The following is a 14,300-nucleotide window of genomic DNA, read 5'->3' on the forward strand; positions in this document are numbered from 1 at the left end:
ATGTTCCACAATAGTGCTAAATAAATTCCTTGCTGTCTATTTACTGCAGTATTGCTAGTCACTATTTCTCTTTCCCTGCTTAATGAATTGAATGAATTGAATAATGAATTTCAATAGGAAGAGAAAGGGAGATACAATTTTTAGAAATTACATCTGCCAATTAGACTGATGTTAAATGTAAATAGTACCACCATTTAGCTCATTTCTGCATGCAGGTAAAACATAACAATGAGAATGTAGTTAACACCAATGGAAAGCAATGCACCAGCACTAGATGGTAAACTGGACCATTCTTGGGCATGGTAAATGTATGAGATTTGTTATTAAAGTACAGTGTTATCCACTTGGAACACATAGGTAATGCTTGACCCATTTGTGATAAGGACCTTCATAAGGTCAAATTATTAAGTATTTTCTAATCTAGGGGTATGCAATACAATTGATTATGGACATATTTTAAAGTTTTAAGACTATAGGAATCAGGGGGCATATGGAGACATCTGTCTGTATGTCATACTTATATTTTTACATACATTGGATGTAAGTATTGTGACCTAGTTATTTATTTTTTTTTTTTTTACTGCAACAGGTCTAATTTTGAATTTACTGCTGACTCACATGGGGTGAATGTCAGAGACATGCTTGTTTTGTATGCAATGGAAAGCTAAATGCATCGTTCATTCAGAAAGTATAATTTTTGACAACCAATTTCATATGCTACCGGTATTGCTGATTAACTAGATTAACTAAATAATAGCAGCATTCATGGGTGGTAATTAAACATACAATATAAAAAATACAAATTAATAGAGAAGTTGGAAACTATATTAATGTTAATTTTTAAATATTAAATGATAGCACGTTTCGTTGTACAATGGAAATTAAATCAATTCCAGTTTATAATGCCAACAGTTTCGTATTATCTACATAGCCCAAGTTTTTGTTATTGGGTCAATCCCCTTTTGAATTACACATTTACCTATGTTCATTATTTTTGGATGGAAGTTGAACTTGTCTGATTGTTCATAAGAATTGCATGGAATTAAATGTATCGCATTTATTGAAAAACGAATATGATAAGCACGATTTGATGAAGAATGTTGCAAAAAAAAAAAAGACGTATGCAAGCAACAGTAAAAAATATCTATCTCTGCGGGACGCAGAGTTCTCTTATTTTGAATGTATACGCTAGTACACAACGAAAATGTACATTTTGTCTGGTTTGAGTAGTGTATGTTTATTCCAAATTACTTATTGTGTCACACACATTCTGTGGTGCCTGCGGCAGTAGGTATGCGCCTGCGCAGTGCGCACAGGTCGTACGTTTGACTACGATTTGTTTGAACAGGAAGGCGGACATGTTTGTCGGGCAGACAGAGAAATTCTGGTACTTTGTACACTTCAAGAAATAAATCGATTTAAATCTGCTTTCCCCCCTCTCAAAAACTTTAGGAACAAACAACCTTCCTATTTCTACATCCCTTGGACCTGGAATACGAGGACTGATCATCGGTAGCAAACCAAACGAGAGTTTTAATCGAGGCTGTGTTTTGAACTGATCAGAATTTTGCTGCTGAAGTTTTTTTTTTTTTTTTGCTCGTCAGTTCTACTTTTGCAGCTGTCAGACTCATTTGTCGTTTTTTTTTTTTTCCTCAGGACTATCAACCCAGAAAGAGGCCGAACAACGAGCATTTTCAGGGATTACCAAATGTGTATTTTTAAGAACATTTTTATAATATTATGTGTGGGTCGGGTTTCAAAATCAACAATTTGAAACGGTGAAGACGCTGTTACTTGCATTTTTTTTTTTTTTTTTGTTTTGTTCCTGAGGTTGTCAGTCAAACCAAATTCTGAGGAACAGACCAACATCAAGAAAAGGTGGACTGGTGCTTTTCTTAAGATGTGGCATCTGATTATCCAGGGTCTAATTAAAGGGTGCACTGAACAACTGGCGGATAAAGTGCTTAGGTATATGAAGTTTCTTTGATTACACAGGTCGGCTGTTAACTGCTACAGCTTGGTCAACCACATAGGAAGTAGATTTTTTTTTAAAACTGCTGTAGAAGAAGTTGGCAGCGAACATGTCTGCGGGAGAAAGTTTGGAGGCTCGGTTTGAAAAAATCGATTCCATGCTAAAGGATCCTAAATCTGAAGTCAATACAAATTGTTTACTGGTAAGTGTTTTTCATGACTGCGTTATTGCTAACCGCTGTGAACGGCACAGTTAAATCATTGTGCCTGAAATAGGAGGGGCTTGCTTGTATTTAAAATGAGGTTGGTGTGCACGCATACTTAGGATGAACTTCTCTCGACAGGCAAACGTGCTCGCCTTAAAAAAATAAATAAATAAGTAAATAAAAATAAACAGCCATTTTGATTAAAGTGTATGACCTGCCTTCAGATCCGTTATAACAGTCTATTTTAATCTTTTTTTTTCTTATTTATTTATTCCCCTGTTCATGCTGGTATTATATTGAACTATATTAAATATAATTATGAAAGATTCGGTCATGTGAGACTGTATGTCAAATGATCTAAAGCCCCAGAGATGAAAAGAAGACTCTTATAGCAGTTTTACCCATTCCATATTTTACCTTGAGCATTATTAGTCACAATGTATAAGTAACAGGTTTTCTGTTAAACTCAGTAAAATCAGGAAGGGTCAAACTGCTATGCAACGGGAATCTTATTTCTGTCCCTCATTTAAGGCGAGGATGTAAGCCTGCGAGACACGCAGATACACCGACTTGGCAAATAAAAACAAACCAGTCACTGCCTTGTGAAAATCAGGTGAACAAGTTTACCAACTGTTAACCTATGTTATCATAGTCCCTAGCAGTAACTTGCGGAGCACAAAAAAAGGGTTGAGATCATTTGACTAATTTAAAATTTGCTGATGTTAAAGAATCAAGCTCCCGGAATGGCAAACCAACATCTGTCTAAAGTTTCCAGCAGCCTGAGTTTACTGTTACTGTAAAACCATTCCTTCCTGGGCGCATGGAAGAGAAGCCCAAGACGAATTGAGGGCTGGTTATAGACGCCTAGTATTAGCACTCCTTACCTAGTTTAACTTTATGTAGTCCTAGTGCTAATGGGGTACTTATGAAGCAATCAAGAGCAGGCTGCTGCTAAAGCTATTCTTTTATTTTTACTAAACATTTTAAGAAAGAATTATTTCAGTTTTACATATGAACGCAGATACTCTAAATGAATAACGTATGAACGTATTTTAATTAAACAGCACTTCTCTTAAAGTTTCTGTATTTTGTCTGTTTGTGTAGGGTGTAATCTAATTAAATTTTCTCTGCTACATTGACTCAACACATACTTCATTGATCTATTTCACGTTTCATTGGGCTTCTCATTGCTTTATTTGGCGCTTAATTGCACAGATCTGATACATTGTGCCAGAGGAAAGATTTACCTGGTGGCTTGTAGCAATTTGCTGAGTACTTTTTATTGCAGTTGTGCTGCATGCAGACTTGTTCTGCAACAAGATACACACATTCTTGCCTGGACAGATTTAATAAGCAAATTATTAAAATGTTAACCTTTTATGTGCTTATTCTGTTCAAATATGTTTGTTTCATTTCTCAGCTTGAAAACAAACAGTGCTCCCATGTTATAATTTATTGCACAGATATTGGAAGGTGATAAGGTGTAGTTGTCCCATTTCCCTCATCCACTTGCAATTGTCATTATCATAAGGGTTAAAACTATTACTGTAACCATGTAAAGTAATGCAGTTCATGCAATTCAATTATGCTTGCTTGTGTCCATCCAATATAAAAATAAAGAACTAAAAATAAAGAATGTATTTCAGTTGTGCATTGGGCACTGTTTTAAACCCTTGATTGGCATGTAGACTGATGCTGATGCTGGGGACTGACCCATGCCAAGTTTAACTTGCTACCCGATCAAGATATACTAGAACTAAAAACGAAATTGAAATGTGAAATTGGACAAGAACCGAGGGGTCATCCAGCTGCCATTATTTGGAATTTGTGTCCAGCAATCCAGGATTTAAATTACTGGTAAGTGCAAGCTTTCCATGGCCATGAGTTGTTCTCCCACTCCTTACATTGCAACACAGTGCATTGTGGCTTGGGCTGTTTTTCCCCTTCCTGGAAAACAGCTGCGTAGCTCAGAAAATTGAGGCTTGTTTAACTTGTTTTATTAAATTGTGATTATTTACATCATAATCAGCACAAGACTAAACCATGCTGCTGCCACTGTTGGAATGTCTGAATTGAAATTGTTAGCCGAGCTGTGCCTGATGGAAAAAAACATGCAATGTTCAGATTTTTTGTCTTCTTTTTTGCATTTAACTTAGACAGTTAAGTGAGTTCACAAAAGCTGGCAGCTTGTATAACTTAGTGTGTGTGTGTGTGTGTGTGTGTGTGTGTGTGTGTGTGCGCCAAAGACATTTAACAGCATTTTGTACTGTACTGTTGAATTTAAAAAGCTTAGTTAGTGAACAGGACTTGGGGGTCAGCAGATCCTTTGGTTGTCCGATACTGCACCATCGTTCTGCTTTTCTTGTAACACTGGCAGCTTTTTTCCCTATTCCAAAAATGTGAGAGATGCATACAAGAGTTAATAAATAGAACCTAAAAACACCCAATTAAAGTGGAGGTAAACCTAGTGAATGGATGAGATTTTAGAATACGTGTACTGCAGGTGGAACTTGATATCAAATATGAATGAAAAAACTTTCAGATTCTGCAGTAAGCTCTTCCTGAACTGTAACATAAAGAATCTGCAATGTTTTATTTTAAGTAACAAGTGGTTCAGGTAAACAAAACTTTGCTGAATTTCATCATGGGCCATTGGTTTTCTGCAGGATCTGCCAGTAGAAATATTTTTACTGCCTGAAGGGATCTCCTGAGCAGTACAATGAGTGAGCCAGTGTGGTCAGGGGTGTGTCTCCTCACCTCCTTGTGCTTCTTTTCTCTTTCCCAGCCAGCTGGGAACTGGAAAAAGATGAAGCTGCTCATCTAAACTATGAAAGATTAAAAAAAAAAAAAAACTGAAGAAAACTTAAAAAAAAAAAAGGGAAGTACAGTAGATGCCACTTATTAACAACCTCTCCATTCCCAGTGGAAATAATAAGTGGAAAAACCAGTTTTCAAGTGTAGGGAACAACAATATATACTGTAGTTGCACAAATATGGCACTGAAATGCATGTGTTTTAAATGTTACAGTGTTAAAAAATTTACATGAGAAACACGAAATATTCAAACAGAACTGTTTACTTCACGCGTGTGTAAAACAAAAAAAAAAAGGAGTAGGTTTAAATAGTACCACACAGCGATGTACTGCAATTGTCCTTACAATGAGTAAAGCAAACAAAATAAATATGTGTTGAACTTGCAAGAACACAGTATTAAAATAAGAAATAGTCCAACGTTGTCTGCTTTTTACAATGTACCACTCCCGCTATAAATCTGTCTCAATTTTGCATGCAGCTTCGTAGCCAGTTTCAAACCACGATTTTGCCTCGGTCCACCAGAAATACGGAAATACAGAAATACTTAAGTCAGTGTGTTATAAAAGCTGCATGCAGTATGCACGTAAATCATGCAAGTGCGCTCTATTGCACTGGCAACTAGTAATAAAGTTGTCCATAAGTGATGTGCAATTGCTAATATCAGAATTTGATTAATATTAAAGTGTATGGGACAGGATTGGTTCCTGGGAAAATGTTAATAACCGAAAGTTGTCTATCAGGGTTGCTAATAACTGGCATACTGTACCTGGATTAACAAGTCAAAGTACTCGGCTGGTCACTTCCTTTTCTGTTAAAAGGTCTGATTATGTACCAGAAATAATCAATAAACATAAATGGAATTCAGTACACCTACTGTAGTACTGCAGTGATACGGTTTATCACACATTTTACATTAATCAAATTTACATTATCCAAACCAGAATCAAAGAATCTGAAAGGCTAAAGTAATCAGTATAATGTTTAAAATGTTTATTAATTGCTCCACGTAGCTTGAAAACACACACTTTTTCTGGCCCCTTTTGTCATTTAGGTTCCTTATAGTAGTCCCAGTGCCTTCTAGATTGCACGCTTTAGAATGCACTGCCATTCTTAGGCTGAAGATGGGTGAGTAGTTTTTATTGTCAATTCTAGTTGACAATAAAAAAATTGACAACTGAATTGCTGTAGCTAAATGTGCCACACCCGCACTGGAAAATGCACAATTACTTGAAGCAATTTTAAGATGGCGTCTGTTTGCAGTAAACATGTTTCAGCAGCTTCTGTAGTAATGGGAATAATTTTGAAAAGAGGTCAATGTAGAAAAACGTTTTGGAAAATCTTTTTTTTTTTTTTTTTTTTTTTCCAGATTTTTTTTCTCCTGGCAAAATATGGCATTCGGAGGTCCTTCATTGTTCAGGTTTTTATCACCTCAGCTGGTGATTTACTGAAAGTATTAGCTAATTCCTGATTTGTTGTCTTTTTTTTATTGCAGTCTTTATATTCCGCTCATCTTACATCCCATAAACGTTTTGTATCATGAAAAAAAAAAACTATCCATTGCAAAGTTTCTTCATGCGTCCACTTGTCTGTAGCCAAGGTTCCTATTTAGCAAAATGGAGAGTGAGGTGAATAGAATATGCAATATCATTGGCTGAACACACACACACACACACATTGTAGAAAAATTGACAACTGAATTGCTTGAAATAGAGTAGTGGTCTATTCTGGCAACTTGATTGCCAATTGAAAATTTATTGAACTCGAGTCAATTAGTGACACACGGTCAATTTTTATTGTCAGTTTAGTCTAGACTTTGAGGTTCTTACTGGAAAAAAAAAAAAAAACTGCCTGTTGTGGAAATAATTCACTACGTTTACCAGATTGTATTGAAATAACCACTTTTGTATTTTTGTATTTCACGTTTGGAAAGAACCATTGTTGGTTTATCTGCTGTAAGCAGTGTCTAGGGGACCATGTTTAATTTTTTCTGGTTTTAAGTTTTCATTGACAATAGTCTTGCATGAAGTTAACTCAACTGTTTTGCAATACCCATGGAGTGTAAGACTTCAAATTTGTCTCCTGAGTTTGCCTTAAGATGCTCTATTAAACTGAGTGTCTCAGACCTATGTATGTATGACAAACATGCATTGATTATGGACTTTTGCAATGACTTGGCAACGACAGTTCTGTTCAATTTAGATAGGGATATTCTTATAGAATCTAACTTTTCAGTTGTCTTCTCTGTGCTTGTTTTAATTTTCTTCTACTAAATTGAGCAGCCAAATAATTGTGGTGCTGTGATTATGTTCAACCTTTGGTTTGAATGAGATCCCATGCAAAATGATTTTGTAGATAAAGCGCATATTAGCTAGAGTATTCGGTAGTGCTTGCTTCAATTGCCATGTCATGTGTACAGTATGTGGCAACTGGTTTAGAACAAGGGGCCTCTGTGCGTTTGATTGTGCCTTGTTTTCCAAGCTGCATTCTGTACCGGAAAAGACATTCCTGATTCAAGAAGCAATTCACATGCTCTGTACTGCTGTGTTCCTCCCACCTTTTTATTTCAGTTTTAGGCATACAATAGCAATGTGTGGAGTGTGTGTGTTGTTTCTGGTTATTTCAAATGGAGCTTTGGACCTTTCAGAGGTCATGTTAACGCATAATGCAAAATAAATCCATTGGACAGAAAAAATATTTTGTCTTGCGTTCACTAGGTGCACAGAATGGAAAGGGACAAAGACATGCATATTCGTGGTAATCAATTACACTGCAGCAATGACCGTAAAATACTTCCTTGTTTAAAAAAAAAACAAAACAAAAAAAACTGTGTGCTATATAACAGCATTGATTAAGGTACACTCCAGTCCTGTAGGTGGCAGAAGTAAGCCTCATATTTGGCTTGGCCAGCAATATTAAGGATATTTACTTTTAGGCCCTGTCCAGATTACATCACGATCTCGAGAACCGTACTCAAAAACATTTTAATTAATCTAGCGCAAACTTTAGCGTCCACACTGAAGTACTGTTTCATGTTTAGTCGAACTTAAAGCGTACGCAAGCGTACACACACTAATGCTATTAGAATGGTTTGGTTTCAGTTCCTAGCAGTGCAATGAACATTGGAAATTAATATGATAGTATCCCACCATGCATTGTATTTTATTTTAGAATAATGTGTTATGCCCCATATTAACAGAGGTACATATTGTTGAGAAATAAAACAAGTATTTTGGAAAAGTAAATGCGAACGCACACAAGTAGGGCTTGAAGTTTTCAGGTTTTATTTTTAATCGGGTGACAAATTTAGCTGATTCCGTTTTGTAATTAAACTCAGAAAAAGCTGTTAATTGCAAAACAATCTTTGCTTTTGCCTTAATATCTTGCTAGTGCCTGTTTCTGGTCCCTTTAATTTTATTTCAAACCAAGTTGACAAATTGATCCCTGATCCTACTTTTAACCTGCATTTCATTTTTGCAGTCGCCTAATTTAACGTTGAGCTTTTGTTGTTTTCCGCACTAGTAAGGGATGCCCTTACAGATTTTTTTCAAGCATAACAATTAATATCTATTGCAGAGTGTACACTGACAGCAAGTCCCCAATTGTCAATCTGAAGTTTTTTTGCTAAGCAGTCAGCATCTCCAGGGGATTCTCATGAAGAAGATCACCCATCTGCATCTCAGCCATCTACTTCTGACATATGAGTATTGCAGTAACTGAAGCAGTAGTAATGCACAAAAACTCAAACGAAACATATGTTCTTAGAATTTTGAATGGGAGATGAAGTATTTGTGGCTTGTGTATCGAGACAGCAAGATGTACTGTGTGTGAAAGAGCTGCTGGTCAATAAAACAAACAAAAAACATCTGCACGGTTGTACAGTTTTTCGTGACTCGTCGCTTAAAGGACACGGCGATGCTGTTTTTGGAATGCAGAAAAATATTAAAACGCACGTAGATGAACTTAAGGCAGTAAACAATGCTTAGAACGCTGTCTCGTTGTCATGCGAACAGTCTACTGTTAGTATATATAACAGAAAAAGTGTGTCTGTTTATATGTATATCTATACACAGACAGAGATTTATTAAACTACTATATGCCATAGAGTTTAAACTGTCATAAAAATGGACCAAAATACATATCCGTGGAGTTTCTTCCTTTGTGTTAAAATATAAATTTGATGGATGGGACGCAAAATTTTGGGCATGTGCAATTCAGAAATGTGTGAACAGAAAAGCAACCTATATCCCAAATATTTATTTATTTATTTACACCGGACTCAAAAGTGGACTTGTGAGTGGAAGTGCTGAGTGGAAGTGCTGGTTAAACATTCTCATCCATGTTGAAGTCTTACTCTGTAGGTTAACCCTTTGCTGCCTGCACGGAATGACCATATTTGGTCATGAATATGAACAGCTACAGAAAGGCATGAAGTAGATCTTCCCAGTGATGCCATTTATTTTGTTGTGGGATCTATTATATATTTTTTCATATGAGCTACACCTCCTGAAAAATGATCAATTGACACCCATGTTAAATTCTTAGTCTGCAGGTTAATTAATTGGTCTTTGATTATCTTTGAAAGAGATCTTAAAGGCCTTATTGGGTGACCTGTGGAAATACTGCAGTAACTTCAAACCAAATGTACATTTTCTGTTATAATAATAAGAATTTTTTTTTAAATCTGTTCGTCATCAAGCACTGTCTGTGACTGAGCTAGAGTATGATCATACTTTTGAATAAGCATATCTTCATGAATGCCACAGGCAGTAACAGACCCCCAAAACACTTGCCTTGTGACTGCAATACACAGCCACTGCACAGATAGGGAAATCCAACTTGTAACGCGCAGCTCATGAAGAAACCTAAAGGGTGTTGTATAGTGTAACAAGCACTTGCAAGCTTTTTTGTTGCTAAGCAGTGCAGAAAATGTTTTTTTTTTTTTTTTTCATGAATTGACCAATGTTAACTTGCAGTTAAGAAGAATGTGTTATTTCTGTAACATATTTCTATATGTGTCTATTAATGTGAAGGTTGCAATGTCTTTTCCACCTCCTGTTTTGCTCTGAAGAATAGTGTTTTTTGCTTTGACGTTAAACCTGCCGTGTGTGACCCTTGAAGTGAGAATATCTGTCTCTTCATGCCACTTTGCAAAACAGAACGGAGCAAACGGGCCCGATAACTCAAACTCCTGATCATCTGAATAATAATTGAGGGTAGCTCTGAGGCTCATGACTTGGTTCTGACCAAACCAGGGGTAAAATGCACAACCTGCCAAAGACAAATCAGCTATCATACCAGCTGTAATACTTGGTGGACAAAATTACTTTTGGAAAATTAATATAAACAAAGGGAAATGCATTTTATAATTGACAATTTTTTTTTCCATGCCCAGAAACCCCCCCCATATTTATGCTGTTAAGGCCTCTGTGTAAATAAATGAAACTCTACTTCTGGAAAGGAACTCCCTGAGGTAGTAAACTGTACTTTATTTCTATTTTATCAGTAAAACTTTCCACCCCAAACCCTGCACATCACAGTCATGGTTCTTAAAGAGGCAGTCTGTCTTAGAAGTTTTTACACTACTGACATAAATTTCTAAACTCAACTAACTGTCTCAGCACTTTACAGCCAACAATTCCTTTAGATAACTAATGACATGGTTGGTGTGTTACTCTACTCTTAAAAATAAAGAACTGTCATAGAGAGAAAATTAGATCAGTTTACTGGTCTGGACTAGAAGGCCCCAACACTGTAAAAACTTTTTGGTCAGGTGTGGCCAGACAGATGCCTAGGAGATACTGATTAGCAGTTCAGTTGCAATGCATTCATTCAGGTTAAGTTGGCAGTCTATTAATTAACGCTGCTGAGTAAATGTAATTGCCTCATGATTTCCTGGTAGGCTGTGGTTCTGTGAACTAGTCCATGCTATTCTGGCCTGAGATTCAGCTTACCTTAAGCTGTGCCAGTCAAAAGTTACTAGCTGCTTGTTTGCCTCCTAGTTCTGAAGTGAAGAGAGCAAAATTAACACCCCAATTGCTTAGCAGTTTTAAGGCGCTCCAGATTTAGCTAAAAGTTTTTTATAGTACATTTTGTGTAGGGTGTTTATTGTTGTATAACAGATGTCTTTTCGTGGAGTTTGGGCGAGAGGACCGTAAAGCTAAACTGTTCCGACCACTAAAAAATGTGCGAAATTACGTCTCTTATATAGTAAGAAGCCCTACACATGACATATTACCTCATGATAAATGACACAAATGACAACTGTACTCAGGAGTGGCTTTAAAACAAATAATTGTGTTTTGCTAAAACATTTTATCCCACCCTTCACCACAGTCGTGAAATATTTCAGTTCAAAATAAAGAGCCACAATCCCTGAAGGATGTGTGTAGGCCTACAGGTGCTGTGTTTTTTTGAAAACTGAAATTCGGTGCACAGGATGCAATCTGTACACCAGATAAGATGTAACAACTACTCTACTTCACTGTGATTGTGTTTTTTCATAAAGTCAAACTTGAAGCCTAATTAAGCGCATAGTAAAACATGGAATTCCATAAACTGCTCTGCAGAAGTCTTTATTACAAGATTTATTTGTCCAAGATTTTTCCAATGCTTCGAAACCTGTTTCTGCCTATTTTCGTTAAACAGGTCTTGGATGATCACCCTTGGTGCTCAACATTAGTTTTAAACACTTATTACGACCACCACTGTAATTTATGAGTTTCAGGAAAGAAAATCTTGTATGTCTAAATGTAGGTGTGTGCCATATAGATTGTAGTAGATGGACAAACACTCAGGCCTAAATTAATCTTATTTGGATTTTAGGCATAACTAATGCAATTGACTGAATCTGTCAATTTCTTATCCTGAATTTAGTCTGATTGATGGGTTTTATGATATGTGAGAACTGGGACTTGCAGATTATTTAGGCCTACTTATAACTCCAAACAGACATTATGTACCAGACACATCTTTGGCTATTGCTTATAGTTCAGGCTGGGATTTTGTCACAGAAATTTATACTAAAAATCACAGAGCAGTCACGTAAATTTGTTCAAAATCACAGAGTAAGGGGGAAATGGTGTGTGAAGTCACAGTGATGAAAATCCAACTGTTTTTTAAATCAAAACATTAGGTCAATCCTTTCTTTTTAAACATTTCTGAGTTGAGATGGAAAAATCACAGAGTGACACTGTCAGTGAACAAGTGTGATTTGAAAATTCCTGGAAGCACAGTCTAACAGTGCCCCTCCCTCTGTTTGCCCTTCTCTTTTTTAATTTTATGTTTTTTCAATTTTTTTTTCAATTTTACCTTTTGACCTGTAGCGTATATAGCCTTCTCGTACAATCACTAGTTAAGATTCTTTAGCTAGCTATGACAGTAGGAGTGAGGCTTATTACTGGTACTTTTTAATTCCTTTGAAGAACTTTACCTTGCTGCTGAACCCAAATACATCTGAAGGACTTACATACTCACATACAGTAGTTGGCAATATTAAATCTGCCATAAACCTGTAATGCTTTTAAATGTAAATCTGTAAATACGTGTTTTTCTCACTGCAGCCCCCTGGCAACACTGGTTGTTGGTGTATGTTCTGCTGCTCCAGAGATCTGTACTAAATACTGAATGGCGTACCATGCATATATTTGAAATATAATGAATATTTTGCTTTGACAGAAAGACTTGAAAAAATTCTTGAACTTGGGAAAGTTGTTATTTACTTTTGTATTTCAATAACATTAGAACCCCCCCCCAGGTGAGTAGGGGTGTAACAATTCATCATGTATCGATGAAGCATGATGTTTTCTTTCACATGCTGTGTCGTTGCATTTTATGTATTGTGAATCACTACCAAAAGTACAATATTCACCATTATAGTGGTTCTTGAATGAAGAATTACATTTTATTATGCATCATACAAACAGGTATCAGGGCCATTGCGTTTATATTGTGATACAGATCTTATATGTAGGGAACTTAGTGTATTGTTACACCTTAGGTACTGAGTAGACGTTCTCATCACTACGGCATCGTCTTGAAGATGGAGGTTAGCAAATCAAATTAGTAGCAGTGCTTGTTTTAACAGTCTTGTGTTTGTTTAGAGTTCCGGTTCAAGAACGTTTGCTGTAAATGTGGAAGCTAGTTTGTTGTACTGTTGCCCACTATGAACCTCTCCCTGCTCTACTAGTTCTTGATGACACTGCATTTAGGAAGGTAACAAGCATGCTTAAAAAGCAGCTTCCCAAAAGTTCACAGGGTAAGCTGTGATGCAAGCCTGTCTACTAACTGAGTACTTTACCAGTGCTTCTTAAATTATTAACTACTTTTCCATTTAGCGCTTTTTTTTTTTTTTTTTTTTTTTTTAAACTGATCAGCAGTTTCAGAATTGACCAGATGTTTTTTATGACTTATTTGATCTGGAGCATTTGCTAATTGACAGATCAGTGGTCCGAGCACTATTCCTTCATACTGTAGATCCCAAGCTAAGGAAAGGAACACAGGAAAGAAAATGAGTACAAAACTACTAATAGGACATTTTTCAAAACATTTTTTCAAACATGCATAGGCTCCATTGATTTCCAGTTTTATTCAATAAAGGTTGAACTCGTTAGCACTTAGTGTGCAGAAGGGTAAACGAGATACATTAGCAGTGATCAGATGCTTTTACTGGAGCCTAAAGATCTATATTAAAGTAATGAGGGTTCCAATGGTTTTGTTGAAAACAAGGCAACTATTGTAACTTATTTCGAATAATGCATTGTAGCAAAACAGATGTGCTCCTCTATTTTAGCACACTGAAATTCTTTGGTTTTACTGTATCTTTTATATCACTTTAAAGGAAGCCATTCATGCTGTTTGTCCAATGATTTTCCAGTTGTGTTGTATTTCTATTTTTATATTACGGCCTTGATTATCAGTGACTTGGTGCCCCAGTCTCTGCCCTTGCTTGAGCATGTTATATTGGCCCTCAAGTGTAAGTTATGTGGCTATGAATTTCAGTAAGTTTTTAAATGGTGTAATAAAAAAACAAGACTTAATTGGAAGCCAAATAGCTTGAATGACCATTTTTTTATATATAAAAAAAAACCAAAACTTTATTTTACTAGTCAAGCACATTTGAGATTAAAATCTCTTTTACAAGTGCGACCTAGCCAAGAAAGACAGCAGCAACACAATAAAACACGGTAGCAAAATAGGCAAATTATCTTTTAGCAGCCTCTGTACGCACTTTAGGGCCCATGAAATTAAAAAATGTATGCAATCTAATTAGGGATGGGTCAGTATACCGGTTTTTCGGTTTACCGCGGTTTA

General features: G+C 36.2%; 1 protein-coding gene across 1 annotated transcript in view; it reads left to right on the plus strand.

Annotated features, from left to right (window-relative positions):
• Positions 1-1,337: 1,337 nt before the first annotated feature.
• Positions 1,338-14,300, plus strand: part of LOC121313516 (rho-associated protein kinase 1-like) — a 58,455-nt gene continuing 45,492 nt past the window's right edge. Inside the window, exon 1 of the mRNA XM_041246165.1 lies at positions 1,338-2,174. Coding sequence (XP_041102099.1) covers positions 2,082-2,174 — 93 coding nt within the window. The 5' untranslated portion in view covers positions 1,338-2,081. The remainder of the gene's footprint in view (positions 2,175-14,300) is intronic.

The sequence above is a fragment of the Polyodon spathula genome, chromosome 3 (assembly GCF_017654505.1).
Source record: "Polyodon spathula isolate WHYD16114869_AA chromosome 3, ASM1765450v1, whole genome shotgun sequence".
Lineage (NCBI taxonomy): Eukaryota > Metazoa > Chordata > Actinopteri > Acipenseriformes > Polyodontidae > Polyodon > Polyodon spathula.